The 16,474-nt window shown below is 48.2% G+C and overlaps 12 protein-coding genes across 12 annotated transcripts in view, besides 14 other annotated features; all 12 read right to left on the minus strand.

The window, feature by feature from the left end:
- Nucleotides 1-311, minus strand: part of TraAM80_00170 (uncharacterized protein) — a gene marked incomplete at both ends in the record, with an annotated part of 375 nt that extends 64 nt beyond the window's left edge. Inside the window, one exon of the mRNA XM_029377261.1 lies at nucleotides 1-311. This exon is cut by the window's left edge and continues 64 nt beyond it. Coding sequence (XP_029242857.1) covers nucleotides 1-311 — 311 coding nt within the window.
- A 168-nt stretch (nucleotides 312-479) lies between these two features.
- Nucleotides 480-510: a microsatellite.
- Nucleotides 511-618: 108 nt separating this feature from the next.
- Nucleotides 619-1,029, minus strand: TraAM80_00171 (uncharacterized protein; the record flags this gene model as incomplete). The annotated part of the gene is made up of 1 exon (XM_029377262.1): nucleotides 619-1,029. One exon carries the CDS (start codon nucleotides 1,027-1,029, stop codon nucleotides 619-621), a length of 411 nt encoding a protein of 136 aa, XP_029242858.1.
- Nucleotides 1,030-1,248: 219 nt separating this feature from the next.
- Nucleotides 1,249-2,673, minus strand: TraAM80_00172 (uncharacterized protein; the record flags this gene model as incomplete). The annotated part of the gene is made up of 1 exon (XM_029377263.1): nucleotides 1,249-2,673. The coding sequence occupies one exon, from the start codon at nucleotides 2,671-2,673 to the stop codon at nucleotides 1,249-1,251; it is 1,425 nt and encodes a 474-aa protein (XP_029242859.1).
- Nucleotides 2,674-2,685: 12 nt separating this feature from the next.
- Nucleotides 2,686-2,717: a microsatellite.
- Nucleotides 2,718-3,002: 285 nt separating this feature from the next.
- TraAM80_00173 (uncharacterized protein) lies at nucleotides 3,003-3,536 on the minus strand (the record flags this gene model as incomplete). The annotated part of the gene is made up of 1 exon (XM_029377264.1): nucleotides 3,003-3,536. One exon carries the CDS (start codon nucleotides 3,534-3,536, stop codon nucleotides 3,003-3,005), a length of 534 nt encoding a protein of 177 aa, XP_029242860.1.
- A 291-nt stretch (nucleotides 3,537-3,827) lies between these two features.
- Nucleotides 3,828-3,851: a microsatellite.
- A 127-nt stretch (nucleotides 3,852-3,978) lies between these two features.
- On the minus strand, nucleotides 3,979-4,971 carry TraAM80_00174 (peroxin-2; the record flags this gene model as incomplete). Its single annotated transcript, XM_029377265.1, has 1 exon — nucleotides 3,979-4,971. The coding sequence occupies one exon, from the start codon at nucleotides 4,969-4,971 to the stop codon at nucleotides 3,979-3,981; it is 993 nt and encodes a 330-aa protein (XP_029242861.1).
- Nucleotides 4,972-5,173: 202 nt separating this feature from the next.
- Nucleotides 5,174-5,223: a sequence feature (A-rich).
- A 65-nt stretch (nucleotides 5,224-5,288) lies between these two features.
- TraAM80_00175 (uncharacterized protein) lies at nucleotides 5,289-7,115 on the minus strand (the record flags this gene model as incomplete). The annotated part of the gene is made up of 1 exon (XM_029377266.1): nucleotides 5,289-7,115. One exon carries the CDS (start codon nucleotides 7,113-7,115, stop codon nucleotides 5,289-5,291), a length of 1,827 nt encoding a protein of 608 aa, XP_029242862.1.
- A 61-nt stretch (nucleotides 7,116-7,176) lies between these two features.
- Nucleotides 7,177-7,201: a microsatellite.
- A 185-nt stretch (nucleotides 7,202-7,386) lies between these two features.
- Nucleotides 7,387-7,414: a microsatellite.
- Nucleotides 7,415-7,459: 45 nt separating this feature from the next.
- Nucleotides 7,460-7,486: a microsatellite.
- A 118-nt stretch (nucleotides 7,487-7,604) lies between these two features.
- TraAM80_00176 (putative membrane-bound acid phosphatase 2) lies at nucleotides 7,605-9,023 on the minus strand (the record flags this gene model as incomplete). The annotated part of the gene is made up of 1 exon (XM_029377267.1): nucleotides 7,605-9,023. The coding sequence occupies one exon, from the start codon at nucleotides 9,021-9,023 to the stop codon at nucleotides 7,605-7,607; it is 1,419 nt and encodes a 472-aa protein (XP_029242863.1).
- Nucleotides 9,024-9,028: 5 nt separating this feature from the next.
- Nucleotides 9,029-9,054: a microsatellite.
- Nucleotides 9,055-9,058: 4 nt separating this feature from the next.
- Nucleotides 9,059-9,083: a microsatellite.
- Nucleotides 9,084-9,259: 176 nt separating this feature from the next.
- On the minus strand, nucleotides 9,260-10,588 carry TraAM80_00177 (putative proteasome regulatory non-ATPase subunit 6; the record flags this gene model as incomplete). Its single annotated transcript, XM_029377268.1, has 1 exon — nucleotides 9,260-10,588. One exon carries the CDS (start codon nucleotides 10,586-10,588, stop codon nucleotides 9,260-9,262), a length of 1,329 nt encoding a protein of 442 aa, XP_029242864.1.
- Nucleotides 10,589-10,623: 35 nt separating this feature from the next.
- Nucleotides 10,624-10,643: a microsatellite.
- Nucleotides 10,644-11,137: 494 nt separating this feature from the next.
- Nucleotides 11,138-12,052, minus strand: TraAM80_00178 (ParcG domain containing protein; the record flags this gene model as incomplete). Its single annotated transcript, XM_029377269.1, has 1 exon — nucleotides 11,138-12,052. The coding sequence occupies one exon, from the start codon at nucleotides 12,050-12,052 to the stop codon at nucleotides 11,138-11,140; it is 915 nt and encodes a 304-aa protein (XP_029242865.1).
- A 116-nt stretch (nucleotides 12,053-12,168) lies between these two features.
- Nucleotides 12,169-12,204: a sequence feature (A-rich).
- Nucleotides 12,205-12,398: 194 nt separating this feature from the next.
- TraAM80_00179 (zf-DNL-domain-containing protein) lies at nucleotides 12,399-12,974 on the minus strand (the record flags this gene model as incomplete). Its single annotated transcript, XM_029377270.1, has 1 exon — nucleotides 12,399-12,974. One exon carries the CDS (start codon nucleotides 12,972-12,974, stop codon nucleotides 12,399-12,401), a length of 576 nt encoding a protein of 191 aa, XP_029242866.1.
- Nucleotides 12,975-13,245: 271 nt separating this feature from the next.
- On the minus strand, nucleotides 13,246-14,349 carry TraAM80_00180 (putative chaperone DNAJ protein; the record flags this gene model as incomplete). The annotated part of the gene is made up of 1 exon (XM_029377271.1): nucleotides 13,246-14,349. The coding sequence occupies one exon, from the start codon at nucleotides 14,347-14,349 to the stop codon at nucleotides 13,246-13,248; it is 1,104 nt and encodes a 367-aa protein (XP_029242867.1).
- Nucleotides 14,350-14,384: 35 nt separating this feature from the next.
- Nucleotides 14,385-14,433: a sequence feature (A-rich).
- Nucleotides 14,434-14,510: 77 nt separating this feature from the next.
- Nucleotides 14,511-14,553: a microsatellite.
- Nucleotides 14,554-14,565: a microsatellite.
- A 16-nt stretch (nucleotides 14,566-14,581) lies between these two features.
- Nucleotides 14,582-16,378, minus strand: TraAM80_00181 (putative vacuolar protein sorting-associated protein; the record flags this gene model as incomplete). Its single annotated transcript, XM_029377272.1, has 1 exon — nucleotides 14,582-16,378. One exon carries the CDS (start codon nucleotides 16,376-16,378, stop codon nucleotides 14,582-14,584), a length of 1,797 nt encoding a protein of 598 aa, XP_029242868.1.
- Nucleotides 16,379-16,474: the final 96 nt, after the last annotated feature.

A 16,474-nucleotide genomic window follows, 5' to 3' on the forward strand; every position in this document is an offset into this window, starting at 1 on the left:
AAAACAAGGGCTGACGGCGGCTCTGTACGTTGTTTCGGCGCATCTTTTGACACGAATCGTCCGGTTTTGGGGTCGAAGCCCGGCGGGAGCTCGTACGGGTCGCGCCACTTCTCCCAAATAGAGACGAACTTGGAGGAGTAGAAGGAGAGAAGAAACGCCGACGGGGTGAGGAGGATAAGAAGCATAAGGGCACTCGTGAACTTGTTCTTTTTGAAAGATCCACGGATAAAACGCTGCGCTGTTGGCGAATTTGCATCTGCCACTGTCTCCTGGACGCTTCTTTCAACCTGTTTCCACTCCTTCGGTTCCATCCCTCTGCTCGCCCACAACACCAGAAGCCGCCCTCGCCGCAGAGGTAAGGGTCAAAACACTCATATAGCATTACAAAGAGAAAGGGCAAGAAAAATATGTATATACCAAAAAGTGGCAAATCAACAACCTCAGGCATGAGAAGGCGCAGGAAACAAATGCAGAAATACATATATATACATATATATATATATATATATAACAGGAGTTGTGCTAGCTAGCAGCCTTGAGGCTTCAAGGAAGAAGAAAAAAGGGTGTTGTCAATGGGAAACCTGTAACAAACGTACCAAACAGCCTGGACTGCCACTTCTACTCTTTTCCCTGTCGATATTTTTGAATCTCACCAAGGTTCTTGTCGCCCCCAATATTATAATGTTTCAAGCCGAGATATTCAAGCCAACCGTTCCTGCGTTGTGTCATATACAAGTCGTAGTCCTTCTCATTGCGCCGCGTCCAGATCGATTTATTCGCCCGCTCAAGCCAGTCCCTGCTGGCCACGTGCTCTACGTACAAAGGGCCCAAGTAGGTGGGAAACACGAGAAACACAACGATGCCCACAGTGAAGCACACCGCGACCCGCCGAGAAGATCGTAGACCCGCACGCTGAACACTTTTCTTCAAATTGCGCCGGGGGTGAAAAAAGTTCTCATGCGTTGAGGCCCCTCCCGCCGTGTCATACCCACCGGGGCGTGCTGTTGTGCCGGGTGCCTTGTTCTCCATCCTGTTCCTCAAGCAAGAGAGAGAGAAAAAGCAAACGCAAAGAAAACGGAAGTGTACGCGAGAGTAGAACTGTACACAGCCCTCCACCCAGCCCCCGTGCGGAGAGAAGTAAAAAAAAAAAAAAGTGACGGGCGAAGCGCACGCATCAACAACAACACGCACAACAAAAGCACAGACACCCACAAAACGGTGAACAAAATCTGACAAAAAAGCATCTGTTCAAAACAAAGACGCCCCAAAACGCCGCAGACGCAACAGTCTCATTGCAACTTGAACTGCGAGCGTTGCCGTGAAGAGAGCAAACAAAAACGTACACACCTCAGCCAAACCCACACCCATCCAGTCACAAAAATAACGATCCACACCTGTGGGTGGCTGCCACCACGCCTGTAATGTAAGACAGTGGCGAGAGACTCCACACAGGCGGGGGCAAACATGTCCTTCAACACCGCCACAATCCAGTGTGCCGTTACTGTGATAAAAGGCGCAACGGCCCATCCTCCCTCGTGTGGGCCCTTCCTCCTCATTCCCAGCCTCCATCTGTGTCGCCGGTGTGAATTGGGCGCGCCGAAGAGGTGACACAAGCAGCTGCAAACCCCCATCCGCCATGACAGCTCTGCTTTTAAGCAGGGTCGTACCGCACTTCAGCCAGCCACCCATGTCCTGTGAAGCACTGGCAGTAGGAGACTCCAGCGTCGCCGTCAGCGCAATCTCAACCTGCAGCACCGGCGCAGTTATGAGAATAAGGCTGCAGTCTGTGAAAGCAACTCGCGAGGATAAGCTGCAGTAACGCCTTTCATTGGAGTCAAGATCCGTGATTGTTGTAGATGTTTCAAGAAGCAGTTCTGTCGATTGCCTCGAGGGAAAAATACGGTAAAGCTCAAAATAAAACGTGTCCTCCAACCGTGAATGTCGCACGAGGCCACTCACGCCAACACTAAATAGAAAACACGATGCGACCAGCTCTGTGTCCCGCATATTAGATTTCTGCAGGAATCGCAGTCGTGAGATGCCGGGGATATACACGCCTATTGAGTACCCCCATTCAAGCAGGATGGCGCTTGTGGCACCATCCAGGCTTTGTATATAGAGCAACTGGGCATCGGCGCCCCCACCATCGTGAGACAGCAGCCAACGCCTCGCCATACCAAGAGAAAAAACCGCCTCGTTCGATGACACACTTAAATTCCCGTCGCGCCAGTCAGCCACCAGCATGTAAAGTGAAGTGGAGGCATCATCGTACCTGCACGGGTACAAGACCTGAATCGCAGTATGGCGAGTAAAAAAAGTCACGGTCACAGCACCATCCACATTATTCACTGATTCTGGTGCGTGAAGGCACCGTACAAGAATGTCGTCAATAGCGACAAGCGAAGGTCCGGTGGTTTCTGAGCTTGCTGCATTATTCGACCGTAGCAGAAGAGCAACACGCAGTTGCAGGTCCGGAACGCCGCGTATCACGTGCCAGTCAAGAATCGCACTGACCTCACTGTGAACCAGCACGTCATGCGTCACTCCTGTCGCCGGACTCGTAAAGTGCATTGAACGCCCCGCCGACTCCAGGAGTAGAAGTGCATCGCACTTTGAAGCCAGGGGCAGAAGCATGAGGATGCCCACAAAGAATGAAAACGTTTGAAGCACCATGTATTTCCGTGTTCCCTCCTCTCCCTTTTCCCTTCCTCTCTCCTGAAGGTTGTGTTGTCTTCGAGAAACCACGAAGGAACAAAATAAATATTACAAGAGAACATGCATACACGTACAGATAGGCATTTATTAGTTTAATTTGCTCTCTGACGTCGATATGTACGGTACGGAAAAGTATTGCGGCCGTTAGCACACCATCCAATGCCTCGTATCATTCAAGTGCAAAACCCCCACCACATCTATCCATACATTGAAAAATGATTACGGAAACAACAAGGGCAGAAGCATGCATACGCATATGCGCATCACCTTTTATACCAGCGATTGTTCTACCGCCTCTTTTTGAGCTTTTCCTGAAGTACTTTCTCACAGCAGGAAGGCTCCATGCAGTACCACTTCGTCGTGGATAACGTCAAGTACTCCTTCAGCGCCCTGTCGTGAATATCTAGGCATGCACAGTGGTACCAGCCGTGGCACGCGCAGCAGCGCACGACGGTGTCGTCTCCCTCCGTCACACTAGCAGGGCAGCACTTTAACGTATTGGGAGGAAAGCGACTTCCTTTCGGCTGCGACTCGTGCTGTGTGGCGCAGACAGCGCACAAATACACTCCTCCTGTTGGCACCATGGCTGTCGTGTAATTCACCCCGCAACCATCGCAGGGAGTCCCACGTCGACTCAAATCGTCGTCTCTTGTGTTGCTGGCTCTTCTCCCACCTTCGCGCACTACGGTGGCAGCGGAGGCGGAGATATTGGCCCCGTAACTGTGCCCAGCCGCTCCCAATCGCACGGCATTCTCCAAGAAGCCGTTTTTCCCCTCCATCTCGTTGTGGAAAGGGGAGAAAACACTAGCTGCGGGATCCATCTGCAAAAAGACGGCAACTCAAGCTATCACGGAAGACAAGGGGAAAAAAAAAAAAATGACATGAAGAACAATAAAATCAAGACACAAAAAGTCATTTAAATTCACAGAAACATCCCCGTTGTGCTGCAGAAGCCGTGCAGTGGGCTGCTCTCTTCCTTTCTGTACAAATACACTTACGGGTCCCAATCACCGCGGCACCTGCAGCGGATGCGTCCTAATCTTCATATCCTGAAAAGGAACAAAAACAAAAAGAGAAGAGGGAGGGGGGGATCGCGTCGCTTTTCTGTAGAGTTCTTTTTTTCTTTTTTTCTTTTTACCTCTTTGTTGGCTCCCTTTGCTCGTCAGCTACGTCTTAGTGGATCCTGTTCGGGGTTTCTTCCCCTTTCTCGTCTGCCCGTCCCCATTTGCGCGGTTTTGGGTTATTCACAGTGGTTCTCTCTCACTACAAGGGCTCCGCCGTGTGCACGGTGGATCCACAACGAAAACAACGGAAGGACCCCGCGAGCTTGGGATCCAGCAGTCGGCTCTTAATACAGTAATAGCAGTAGAGGTGTCTACAGTTCGAGCGCTGCCCGATGGTTGGGTGGCCATGACAGGCGCAGCAGACATTGTCGCTTAATCCTGAGCCCGCCGCCGGCGAGGTAAAGGCCCGCAAAGAGTGTGACAAACGACTGAAGTGCCGACCAATGTTCAGAACAGCCAACAAGGAGGAGCAGGTTTGCCACATGACATGTTGATTCAAGTACATTAAGTTTGTCACCCTATGCATGCTTTGACTGCCATAAACCAGCCGGAGTGAAAGCAGCCGCTCTACAAGGGTGCGGTATTGCGCTGTGGCCAGAAAGTGCAGCATGTGAAGTAACGAAAAAGCTGCCCATGCCACGCATGCTAGTCGAACAGCCTTCGCTATCTTGGCCTTCAAGGAGCCTGCATTCCCACGTTCCCAGTCCTCCTCCAACGATTTGCGCTGCAGCTTCCGCACCAGGTATGGCAAGCAGACGGTCAATAAGGCGTAAAGAAGGAGTCGGCCACGCGTCGGTGCCAAAGAAGGCACAAGCCTCACCACAGAGGATTGCCCGCTCGCCAGCGCCTTCCTCTCATCCCGAAACACGAGGTTCCCCTGGCGATCACCTATGGATTGGGCACGTCTCCATGTGGAGCCCCAGTACAGGATGGCATCGAGCACAAACATGAGTTCCTCTTGATACGCGTAGCGGTAGGATTGGAGTGCATCCAAATCAAATATCTCAAACAAATTGCTGCGCAAATAATCTACCAACTCCGCCTGCGTCTGCAGGGCACCCAGCTGAAACACCCGAAGCACATGATTCTCCGGGAGGGCGGTAAACAACGGAGAAGCGGGGAGAGCGCCCTGCTGCTTCATCACCGTTGACAATGGGAACTGCGCCGCCGCAGAGTCCGCCGCCCAGGACATCGGCAATAACTTACAAACCGCCTCGTACACTGCAACGCAAGACACAGCGAGCAAGGGGAGGCGCACACATCAAGAAAAAAGCAGACAAGTAAAGAGTCCCTCGTGAAATACAACAAATTCAGTGTATTGAAAACAAAATGCAAAACACATCAGTAGGAAGGAAAAGGAGGAGGAAAGGAACAGCAGCCACAACGATTCGCCGAAACAACAAAGTAAAAAAAAAACACACACACACACACAAAAACAAAAAAAGGGGGAGAGGAGTAAAACAATACAGAAGAAAAGCTACAAAAGTGGCCTGCACACTAAAAGACACTTCAGGCTGCACTGGCTTTAAGAAACTCAGATATCACATTCATTGGGTTTGATTGCCCCATAAGATGGCGGTCGAGAAGTGCCTCAAGTCGTTCAGTAGTTTCCTCGCCCTCAGTCTTCAGCAATTTGCACGCATTCGCCTCCTCCTCGCGGCTCACCTCCAGTGACTGTTGTAACATAATCTCTATGCACGCTATCTGTTCATGAATGGCCGTATTGCTGCCCTTCAGTTCTTGAAGTGCAAGATTCAGCTTCTCGACGGCCTCTGCGGCTTTTGCTTGGGAAGCCAAAAGTCGCTGCTCTATGCTCTGGATGCTCTCTTCCACGCCCTCTCTAAGAGCTGCACGGGCGCCATCGGTGGCCACATGCCCCTCATCCACCATCCTCTGAATGTCGTTCATCGAGGCATTGAGAATGGCTGCAACTTCTTGATGTCTGAACTCATTTTTACTGTTGACAAGTTGTTTCATTTTTTCAACCACAACACTTGCATCATCATCGGATGCCTTGATGATCTTCTGGAAGATGGCTAACACATGGGAATCGTTACCTGTCAGCTGCAGGGAATCAGCTCGGTGTCTCTTCGCCTCTCTCTCGGTGCGTGCGTCGTGCAAGGCTGAGGGAGACGTGGCCACAGCCCCGTTACTGGCATGTGTGCTGTTCCGCTTGCGTCCTTTCTTGGCATCCAACGCGGACAGAATCCAAGAGCGTATGCGGGATTCCTTAAAGAGGGCGAGCTGGTCCACCGTCATGAAAAGTACAATGCTGTCCTCACCCGGTGTATGGCTCAATAGTGCCTCAAGCTTCGTCGGAAACTCGTCCAGACGAAAAACAACTCGTCCATCCTTGCCAAGCGTTACCGACCGAATCGACCGGTAGGGAATGGTGACGTTGTCAGCGTTGCTTGACGTCATAAGCACAACAAAGTAGTTCATTGTGAAATACGATGAAGTGTTCTCCATGATCGTCGTGTAAGCCACGTCTGCTCGGTTCACTGGAAATGACAAGATGTCTTCCCGCTCATCGTTGATGTCGTGCAGCAGCTCCACCATTTTTGTCAACAATGTTGAGTCATTCGGTAACTGGCGAATATTATCCAGCACACGAGGACGAAGACGGCTGGAAATTTGCGCCAGCAGGGACTTGTTGTAGCGTGAGAGGCGAAACAAAAGCTCGATACACTGCAGCTGAAAAAAAACGTCCACGCTCAGTGCACAGCAGTCTGCCAAGAAATTCCACGAACTAATCCGCTGCTTATTCTGTTTGGAGCCCTTCACCAAATTAATGAGGGCCGTTGCTGCGGCCCGTTGCGCCAAAAAACTCGCATGGGCCTCCTCAACGCTGCGACGGTATATGTCATCCAACATACACGCGAGTCCCTCCATAAACAACGCACCACATGCATCTTTGATGGCACTGCCATCGCAGAGGCTACCAACTACTTGCACAAGTTCAACAACGGCGAGGCTCTGTAAAGGGAAAGCCCGCTGCTCCACCGCCACGCGGAAAATGTCACGCAAAGTTTGCAGAAGCGCACCATTTTCTCCAAAAGTATCTATGCCTTTTCCAAAGGAACTCTCATTGTGGGCGAACCCCTCTGAGAACAGCTTAAAAAGCACACAAAACGCATCTGCATCCCGCGATGCCAGTGCCTCCTCCGCCCGAAGAAAAATGAAAGAGGCCTCTTTGAAAATGCTCTGCACCTCGACATCGTCTAGGTCCTCTTGTCGTCGCAGAATGGCGTCAACGGCGCCAGGCAGGGCGCCAAGCGGGGCGGCAATGATGTCGTGCATGTTGATGTGGTTCTTCCTGGGTTGCCGTGCCTTCATTGTGGGGAGTTCAAGTCACACGCACTTTTGTTTGTTTGTTTTTCTCTCTGCGCTCCGCCGCTTTATTTTTTATTTATTTACTTATTGTTTCAATGTCTTTTGTTGCTCACTGTGTCTTGCTCTTGTTGTTTTGTGCCACGTCTCCGTCGTCGCGTTGCGACCGCCTTGACCACAGCACGTGTGCAGGACGCCGCTTCGCGCTGCGGGGTGGAAACACCGTGACAGATCAGGGGCCACGGTCAGAAGATACGTCGGAGAATGACGGTGTAGCAAACGAAAAGAAAAGAAACGGAAAAGAAGAACGCCTTGTAGCGGAGCAAAACTCCAATAACTGCTACAACTACAATAAAAATAATAATAAATAATAATAACACCAGTCGTCAAGAACTCTCGTGGTGGTGTCATTTCACCTGGCAGGGGGTGGAAAACATTCAATAGCATGGGAAACTATTTATTGAGCCCATGCACATGCACACACTACGAATGCAGCTAGGCAGTGGTCCCGCCCGCTTCGGCATTTAAAACAAGCCGCCGATGCTCTTCCCTCGACTCTGTTCTTCGAAGCAAGAGAGCAATAAAAGCACCAATAGCTATTCCCACAACCGCGCCAACCACGCCGGCGAGAATAAACGCAAGGAGGTAATTTTTCATAAGTTTCCTCTTGGAAAACGAAACACAGGTATAGTTCCGCGAGGGATCCAGCTCCGCACTGGGCCCACATACCTCGTTTGGGCAGTACTTGCGATAGTACTGGCAGTGTGCGCTAGGCACTGCATCAAGTATGTCACACTTATCCTCCGGACGAAGATAGCAAAAGGGATCCGCCATAGTCGGCTTTGAGCGGTTCACGTGACGCCAAACATCACTCAATGGGCACGTTGATGCCACATAGTCTGATCCCTCAGCCGTTTGGCAATGCACCGTTATGGGTAATAAACCCGAAACGTAGTCCAGGCGGGATCCCGCCTCCTGCTGAGGCTCAGCGTAGCTGAAGGAAACGTTTCCGTTGCGGTAGCTTGTCACCGTCAACACGGCGCCGAAGCGGGGAAGCCACTTGGGATCAATGTCATCCAGTTGAATTCCGCCAAGGACGTTAAGCACACCCAATATGGCATAATCATGAACGGAGTATTGGCAAACTTTTTTGTCGCCGGTTGCTGCATCATGCAACACTTTTGCCGTTAGGCTGTAGGCTGGAGATCCTACTACGGCGTAAGGATCCGTAGAATGGAAACCAAACTTGTGTTTATTATCACCATACGACAAGGGTAAAAGTTTAGCCTTAAAGACAGCTTGGAGTTGTGTGGACACGTTGCCCGCAGTAATCCTGGACTGAAGAGCGTCCGCAGCAAAAAGGGCACACTGCATAGGTGTTTCCGTGCACCAGCTGCCAAATTCACTAGAAAGCGTTTGAAGCTCGGCTGTAGATAGCATCGCTCGCGCCAGCGTATCGTTATTCCGGTATGAGAAAAACCACTGAGGACGGGCATACATATTGGGAAGCATGTGGTTGAATCCCATAAGCCAATCCGTTTCCATAGGCGTATGCCTTACAATGGGAAAAAATGGGGAGGATGAGTAGCAAAAGGCTTGTAACACCCCGTGCGCCGACTGGATGCAGTTGTCAGCATCCTCAGAGAAGACGTCATACGCATCGGGGTCGTAGGAAGAGATGAAACTGTCGTACGTCACCCGCAGCAGTTTTCCAAGGTTTTGCATCATTGTCTCCCCACTTGGCGTCAGCTGTGTAACGTCGGCAAAACCCTTGTGAATGAGAGGCGGTGCATCCCTCGCACCGTGGCGGTGAACAATGCTGACATGCTGGATAGGTTCTTTGGCGCCCACAAGAAGCGCCGACAGCAGCAAGAGCAGGACAACAACGGTAAACAAAAAGCGCAGGCCAGGCATCCCTGAAAAATAAAAATAAAAATAAAAAAAAGTAGACACACACACACACACACACACACATGTATATACCTCAGGGCAACGACCGTTTCTTGACGTTGTCCGGATTGTACACCAAAAAGTGACGGCAAGTGAAGTGCAAAGGTAAAAAAACACACACACAAGAAAGGAGAAAGGGTGAACAAGAAGAAGGAGGTTCCAGTAAGACGTCGCTGGAAGGCAACCGAAAGGACCGAGTCTCATATAATGCGTTCCAGCTTCTTCCTTGCGTCTCCATTTAGTTCAAGAAGCGTTGTGGACCAGCGAGTCAACGCCTGGAGCTGCTCCACCTCTGAATCTGTCAGCTGTTCTCTTTGCATGACAAGGATGTGCTGCTCGTCATCCAGGGCAGCATTCAGCTTACCCTCCGCCACCGCCCTGACGCAGAGTCGCTCAGCCTCGTCCGCGTCAACGAGTAAGACCTCCTTCAGACGCTCCATATAAAGACACTGGTATGGCTCCACGTACGCGACAAGAGCCTGTAGGCGGAGCTGCTCTAGCACCTCGTCTAGGCAAGGCTTCAACACAGCATCCGCATCAAAAGAGTCCCGGTGAAGCTTCATAACGTCGATAAACTCGCGAACATCATTCGCTGCAAATGACCTCATAAGCATTGCAACGGGCACAATTTCGGGCGTATCCTCGTACGCCTTTGCCTCACGTCTGGCAAACGGGTCAATAGTGGAGCCGCCTAACATGCGCGCAAACACAAGATACTTAAGACAGCCTATCTTGGAAGGGTCGCCGAACTCGTTGTAGTGCAGAAATGCCTCAGAAAAAGCCCGAAAAGCGGAGGACCAGTCACGAAGATGCATATACATCTTTCCCCCGCACTCCATCACACCACCCAGCACTCGGGATGGAGGGATGGTGTTAGCAATGGAGGTGGACAAGAAAAACGTTTCCCGCATACGTTTGTAGTCCTTCTTTTTGGAGTAGACCCTTAGCAGCAATGCGTATGCGAGAAACAATTGAGCACTCTTCTTGAAAGCAAACTGGTCTTCCTCTTTACACCATGCCAGTACTGGCCCCATTTCATCCAGCACCGCATCCAGTGCATTCGCTTGTAGTGTCAGCGTCGCGTGCTTAAGCTTTGCGTTAAACCAGAGTTTCCCAAAAGACTTCATGTCCCTTGAGGTAACCTTAATGGTCGTCTCCAGCATACGCCGTAGATATTCCACAGGTACACGCTGCGCCTCATCAATAAGTTTGGTCATGGCCTTTTGTAATTGTCCCTTGCTCACATCATTGTGACTAAAGCTGGACACCTGGTCGTAGTAGCTAAGCATCTCTTCATAAGACTTCATGCGTCGACAGACCCTGACAAGCATCTTCAACGCCTTGAATGACCACCTTCCACCCACTGGATCATCACGCGCGACGCTACGCATCCCAGCAGCGCATTCCTCCGGCATAGTGTCCATCATGGACTTTGCCGTCACGTAGACGTTTTCCAGCCCCGCCTCCCACGCCTCCCCCTCCTCATTGCCATAGTCGTCATCATAATAGTAGTACCCTTCATCCTCCATCCTCCCCTCTCGCTGAGGGGGACGAGGGGGGAACTAAAAAGAAAAAAAAAAAAAACTACGAGCAACAAAAGAAGTAGCCCCGCAAGAAGAGAAACAAACTCGGCAGATGGAAATACACAGGGAGAAAGAAAAAGTGGATCAAAAAACTTCCCCACCCATGGCGGTCTCTAAAGCCTCTATCCAACAGAAAGCATACATTGTTGAGCACATATTTTTTTCCGTGTTTTTTTGTGTGTGCGTGAGCGTGTAGCTATGACTCTTTAAGTGCCCCTCAGTTCATCCTCTTGTTTTCCCCTGTGAGCATCCCCACCCCCCACCCCACCCCCAGCCGTACAAAGAGGCCGCAACCACACCGCGGCGGCGCCTACCTGTGCTATTATACATCAAAAAACTCTGATCTGTTCTAGCTTCATTGCGGTAAAGGGAAGAACGTGAGAAAGTAGACGCAAAAGTAAACACATCAAACTACAAAATAAACAATATTTTGCTGCATCGTCGTCTTGCCCTACTTTCCCCTTTCCTTCCTCCTTCCGGCTGCTCTGCACGCGACTAGCTGAACACACAGCTTTCGTAGGTTGGCACCATGTACTTGATATTAATGTACGCATCGTCACCGCCGTGCAGCTCAAGCAGTTGAAGTGTCTCCTCCACCAAGTCGCCTACATCGTCACGCTTTCTCTGACCATAATCAATCGTATCTCCGCGAGCACGGTGTTTGTGGCGGCTTTTAAATAGATTAAACATGGGAAGAATCTGCCGATAATATGGAACAAGAGCTTCGCCAATGAGGTCGCCGCTAACAACCAACTGTTGCAGGATACGAAGAGTCGCACAGATAATCTCCGGATGACGCGTGTTTAGTGCTGTCTTGATGGGAATAATAAGCTGCGGAATAGTGGGAAGGACCTTGGCGCTCCCGCGCTGAAGCAGATCCAGGCAACCCTGGCGGGCCAGAAACATGTACGGCTCCTCTGTTTCACGTATCCCATCAAAGAATATGGGAAGGTAGTGGTGGTAATCCAGTCGCTCCACTTCCACCTTCCAATCGATGCTGGGACGGCTCCCGTGTGACACGGCTAACGGCAAGTCACCACGATCATAGTACCGACGAAATTCAGTGGGGGGAATAATGCGACGCTTAAATGCACCCGCCTTGGGTGGTTTACTGTCACCCGCACCGTTGGCCGAAAAGGCATCAGAGTTAGTATTGTTTGGACGGCCCTTATAGAGCGAACTTGTGGCCCCGCCAAAGCCGGATCGGGTGCCCGCATAGGCAAACTTAACCCCGCGCAACGACACTGACTCCTCTTTGCACGTTTCCGTTAAATCAGCAGTAGTTGTTTTCTTTGGGGCATAACCAGGAGGAAAAACACCGAACGGGCTCTTACCCGCCGCCTTGTTGTACCGCTTTGTCACCGGATCGCGTCGTGTACCTTTCAAAATGGGCTGAATCTCGTAGGTCATCCTCTCTTGTGGCGATTCCCTCTCTTATTATTGTTGTTTTGTGACGCTGTAGGGAGAGACTGCAAACCCCGAAAATAAGGAATGAAAATTTAAAATAAATCGCTTAAAAGGTACACGAAAGGAAAGTAAGAAGGAAAACAAAAAAAAAAAGATGATGGGGAAAAACATGATCAGAGTCAATTTTCTTTTTAAAAAAACAGAAGAGAAGAGAAATGATCGATATAAGGGCATTCCAACTTTTCTTTGTTTGTCTTTTTATTCTTTCTTTTATTGAATTTTTATTACAACTATTTTTCTTGACTTCCACGTTGTGATTGCAGTCAGCCAGTTAAAAAAGCACACGGGATCATGTTTTCGCCTCCCAACTCTCATTATCTCTAGGCGGTTCGACATGGTAATCGTTTCCAATTCGCACAAAGGCCTCTCCCTTTTCTCGCAACAAATCCTCAATGTTCTTTGCCTCATCAACAAACCATCCCAGGTTGTCAGCAAGAAGGTGTCGAACCTCGCAGGAGGGACATTGGACAATAACAATGCCCTTTGTATAGGCATGTCTGCTAAATTTCTTTACCGTGCGATGCTCACAACGTCCACAGGTAAACGCCGCCACCATATCACCAGACTTCGTGCCGATGCCGGCACCACCCATTTTAGAGCTTGGTTGTTGCTCAGGGTGTTGTAAAGCTTCAAAAATAAGTCGTTGATCATCCTCAGATAGCCCTCGAATCCGCTCCTTTAGCTGTTCGTACGCGTCTCTTTGCGCTGGCAGCGTCTCTCTAGCTACTGTCCCAATCGAACTTGATACAGGTACATTCACTCCGTTCTTTTCGCCACAGAAACGCTCGAAAAAGCAAAGCGCATTCTGATGCCTTCTCAACGGGGGCAAAACGAACCTCAGGGGCAAATGCAAACACCTGCGCATAGGGTACTATATTTTTTTTTAAAAAAAAAGTTCCCCACTGTGTGCGGACATGCCAGTTATTCACCACGCAGAAATTAGAATTCGGCAAGAAAGAAAACAAGTGTTCGCTGACAGAAATACCAAGAAAGAGTGCGTGAAGAAAACATTCATACCATCAATATATATACATATAGAAAAAAAAAGATAAAAGCTTTTTTTTTTGTGTGTGTGTGTGTCTGCGCGCGTTATGCTGTACCACCATTTCCAAGCGTCTTATACGTAAGATTAGAGTTTACTCACTCCATTTCATAAGTGCCTCAACACTCACCCCCTTACCAGAGAGTTGCTTCAACTTCGCCTTATGCTTGCTGCTGTTTATGTGTTCCTTGTATTGCCCGCTCTTCTTAAACTGTTTCTTGCATGCGGGGCAGCTAAACTTGTTTACTTCATTCTCGTCTTCATCGTCGCCCTCCAGCATTGCAAATCCTTCACCGTTACTGCCCCTTGTCTTTCGCATCTCCTCCATTTGGCGTTGCTTTTCGTAAAGCAACTCCAAAGTGTGGTCACCCGTAGCTTCCCCTCTGTCAAGTCGAGCTTGTTCTTCCTCCGCTTCCTTCTCCGCTGCAGCTACCCAAAGTTTTTCATTTGCTTCACGGCGCCTTCGTGCTTGCTCCAAACGCTTCTGCCCTTTTTCTTTTGCTATTCGGAGTTCTTCTTCCTCTTGGCGAGCCATCTCAGCTTGAACCCGAGGGTCACGACGGTATACAAACCGAGCAAGGCTTTGCACAGCTTGTATGTATTCTTTTTTAGCAGCTGCCCGTGCCTTTTGATTAATCCGTTCAGCCATTCGTCTGGATGCACGATCAGGGATTTCGTTTATCTTGTATTCATCTTTACATGCAAAGTTCTTAAAGGAAGCAAAATTTTTCCAATAAGAATAAAACTCTGACACACTACTCCACTCTGTTGAACTCTCACCAAATCGAGGCCAACATTTGGCCCTATCATCATATTCACTTTCATCTTCCAGCAATTGATCAAATACCCGCCTATACACACTAAAAAATCCATCCTCACCATCATCAAAGCCATCATAGCATCTGGAAGAAAAGTAGCCATATAAATTAATATCGTTTGCAGAACCTTCAGCATCTTCTCCATTCAAAATACTTTCCCGATGGGCGTCATACCACGCACGCTCCTCTGAATCACTAAGGACAGAATATGCATTCTGAATCTCCTTAAATATGGCCACTGTATTCTCCACATTGCCATAATTTTTGTCCGGATGATGCAGAAGAGCCTGTTGCTTGTACGCACGACGAATTTCGTCCAGTGACGCTTTTCTGTCCACCTCAAGCACCTCATAGTAGCAACGCTTAGGCGCCTCCGACATATTTTTCCCTTCCCAATCGTTTCCCCTTGTTCAGCAAAAGCAAAACAAAAAACAAAAAAAAGGAAGGTGCCAAAGAAAAAAAAAGTTTTAAAGCAAACATAATGTCTGTTGCTCGCCAATGCCTCTTTTTAAATGGTCGTTCTTTCATAGAAACCAGAAGAATATATATATATATATATATAGAGAGAGATAGGTAGATAGATAAAGTGATAATAGCATCATTGTTTTTGTTTTATTTATCTTCGGTGAAAAACGGTAATAAAGAACCTATCATTTGTTTGCCGTTCGTTATGTGTGTTGATGCTACTAAAATGCGCCTTGCCCTGCCAGCATCAGCTAATTTTGTCTGTACATAACGCAGAGCGCTAATTTCAGCATACGTGATACCTCCAATAACAAATACCATCGTTGTTGGAGTAACCCCTGAAGGTTCCACCTCATTACGAATTTCCAGCTTTTCACCTGCAACAAAGTCGGTAGCGTCCGATGGTGTATTCCAATTCTCAGGATGACTAATCATAAACTCCAACAAACGCACCAACAAAGATGCATACCCGCTATATACATAGGATATATCATTTGGTTGTTGCTCTTGTAATGCGTCATACCATAATTTAAGTTGTTTGCGGATAGTGGAAAAGTTGGGTTGCTTGTTGTCGTGTTTCGTGATCAAACCACTACGCTCTAAAGCAAAGAAGGCTGCCAGACCTTGTGGAATGCCATAAGACAGCATAATATTCTCTTTAAAAAAATCATATGTTTTGCTTTTAAGGCCACCGTTTACGAGTGAATAGAGGGAAATAAGTCGCAAAACATCCGCAATAGGAACGTTCTTATTAATAAGTTCCTCTATATAGTCCACCACTTCACGCTCATTCACCTGTTGAATGATACTCTGCTCCATGGTTACCCGTCTTCTAAATTCAATACTTTGTGTACGTTTTCCTATTTCAGTGGCCACGGCAGTATGCATACCTATCAAACGGTGTAATTCCTGCATTTCAGGCAACCCCTTCATAAACTCCTTTAGCTCTTTGAGTTGTTGAACCTCTTTCCGACGTTCATAACTCTTTTTTATCCAAACGGATTTATTATAAAGCGTTAACCCAACGTTTGCAAAATTCTTATCACGGATTTCGCCATAAACTTTATCAGCATGGTTCAAAAAGACTCGCTGTCCTAATTCAAGTTTTGCGCCATCACCCAAATTAAATGGAAAGTTCACATAACCAGCATCTATGTTGTAAAACTCATCGATAAGCCCCTCATACGTCAATTGAGTCATAAGCGGTGTTAGCAAATCTAATGTCCTATCCAAAATAAATAAAGAACCAATCTCAGGAGTAAGGTCTGTGAGAAATTCAGATCCCACCTCACTCTGCATTCGATGTAGTATTTGTATCACCTTTGTTGCTCTTGTTCCCTTACCTCTAATCAAGGAAATTGCACCAAAACGTGAGGTTTGTAGCTTCAGTATCATTCTTGCAATCCACTGAAGCAACGCAATATCCCCATCGGCAATTAAATGCTTCAAGGCCAAAGGTTGTTGCATAGAAAGAAAATCATCCTCTAACGGTATCAGATCCAAATCAAATTCTCCCAAGCTTAATCCAGGTACAGCCCGCATGAGCTTATATTCATTTTCAAGTGCATGTCCAATCATAAGAGGCTTACGCGGGACAAAGAAAACATGTATCAACGTCCTCGCGTGTGTTTTTGAATTTGACAATATATTTACTACCAGCGATCGGATGTTTTCCATATCAGGATTAAGAATAAAAACAGCATGCTGCGTAGAGACAAAAGCAATTTCTGCCTCATAAGGAAACACTCCAATCACACCATGGTTCGATGAGAAAAGTTCCTCGGATAAACCAATCGCCTCAAATGTCGATAAAAGATGAGGAGCTATATATAACACCTTTGTGGACCTAGAACCAGAATCGAGGGAATCTAAAAGAGATGCAAGTTCAACTTTAATAGTTTCCCGAATGCCACCTAGTCTCAAAAACTCGCTCCTTGAATTCATTGCACTATTATATAATCAGCAAAAAAAAAGTATTACCTACAAAAAACATACAAAAAAGAGCATGTAAGGAAACATAAAACACCAAAAACCGCATTA

The sequence above is a fragment of the Trypanosoma rangeli genome (assembly GCF_003719475.1).
Source record: "Trypanosoma rangeli strain AM80 chromosome Unknown Tra_15.4_contig_00003, whole genome shotgun sequence".
Taxonomy (NCBI): Eukaryota; Euglenozoa; class Kinetoplastea; order Trypanosomatida; family Trypanosomatidae; genus Trypanosoma; species Trypanosoma rangeli.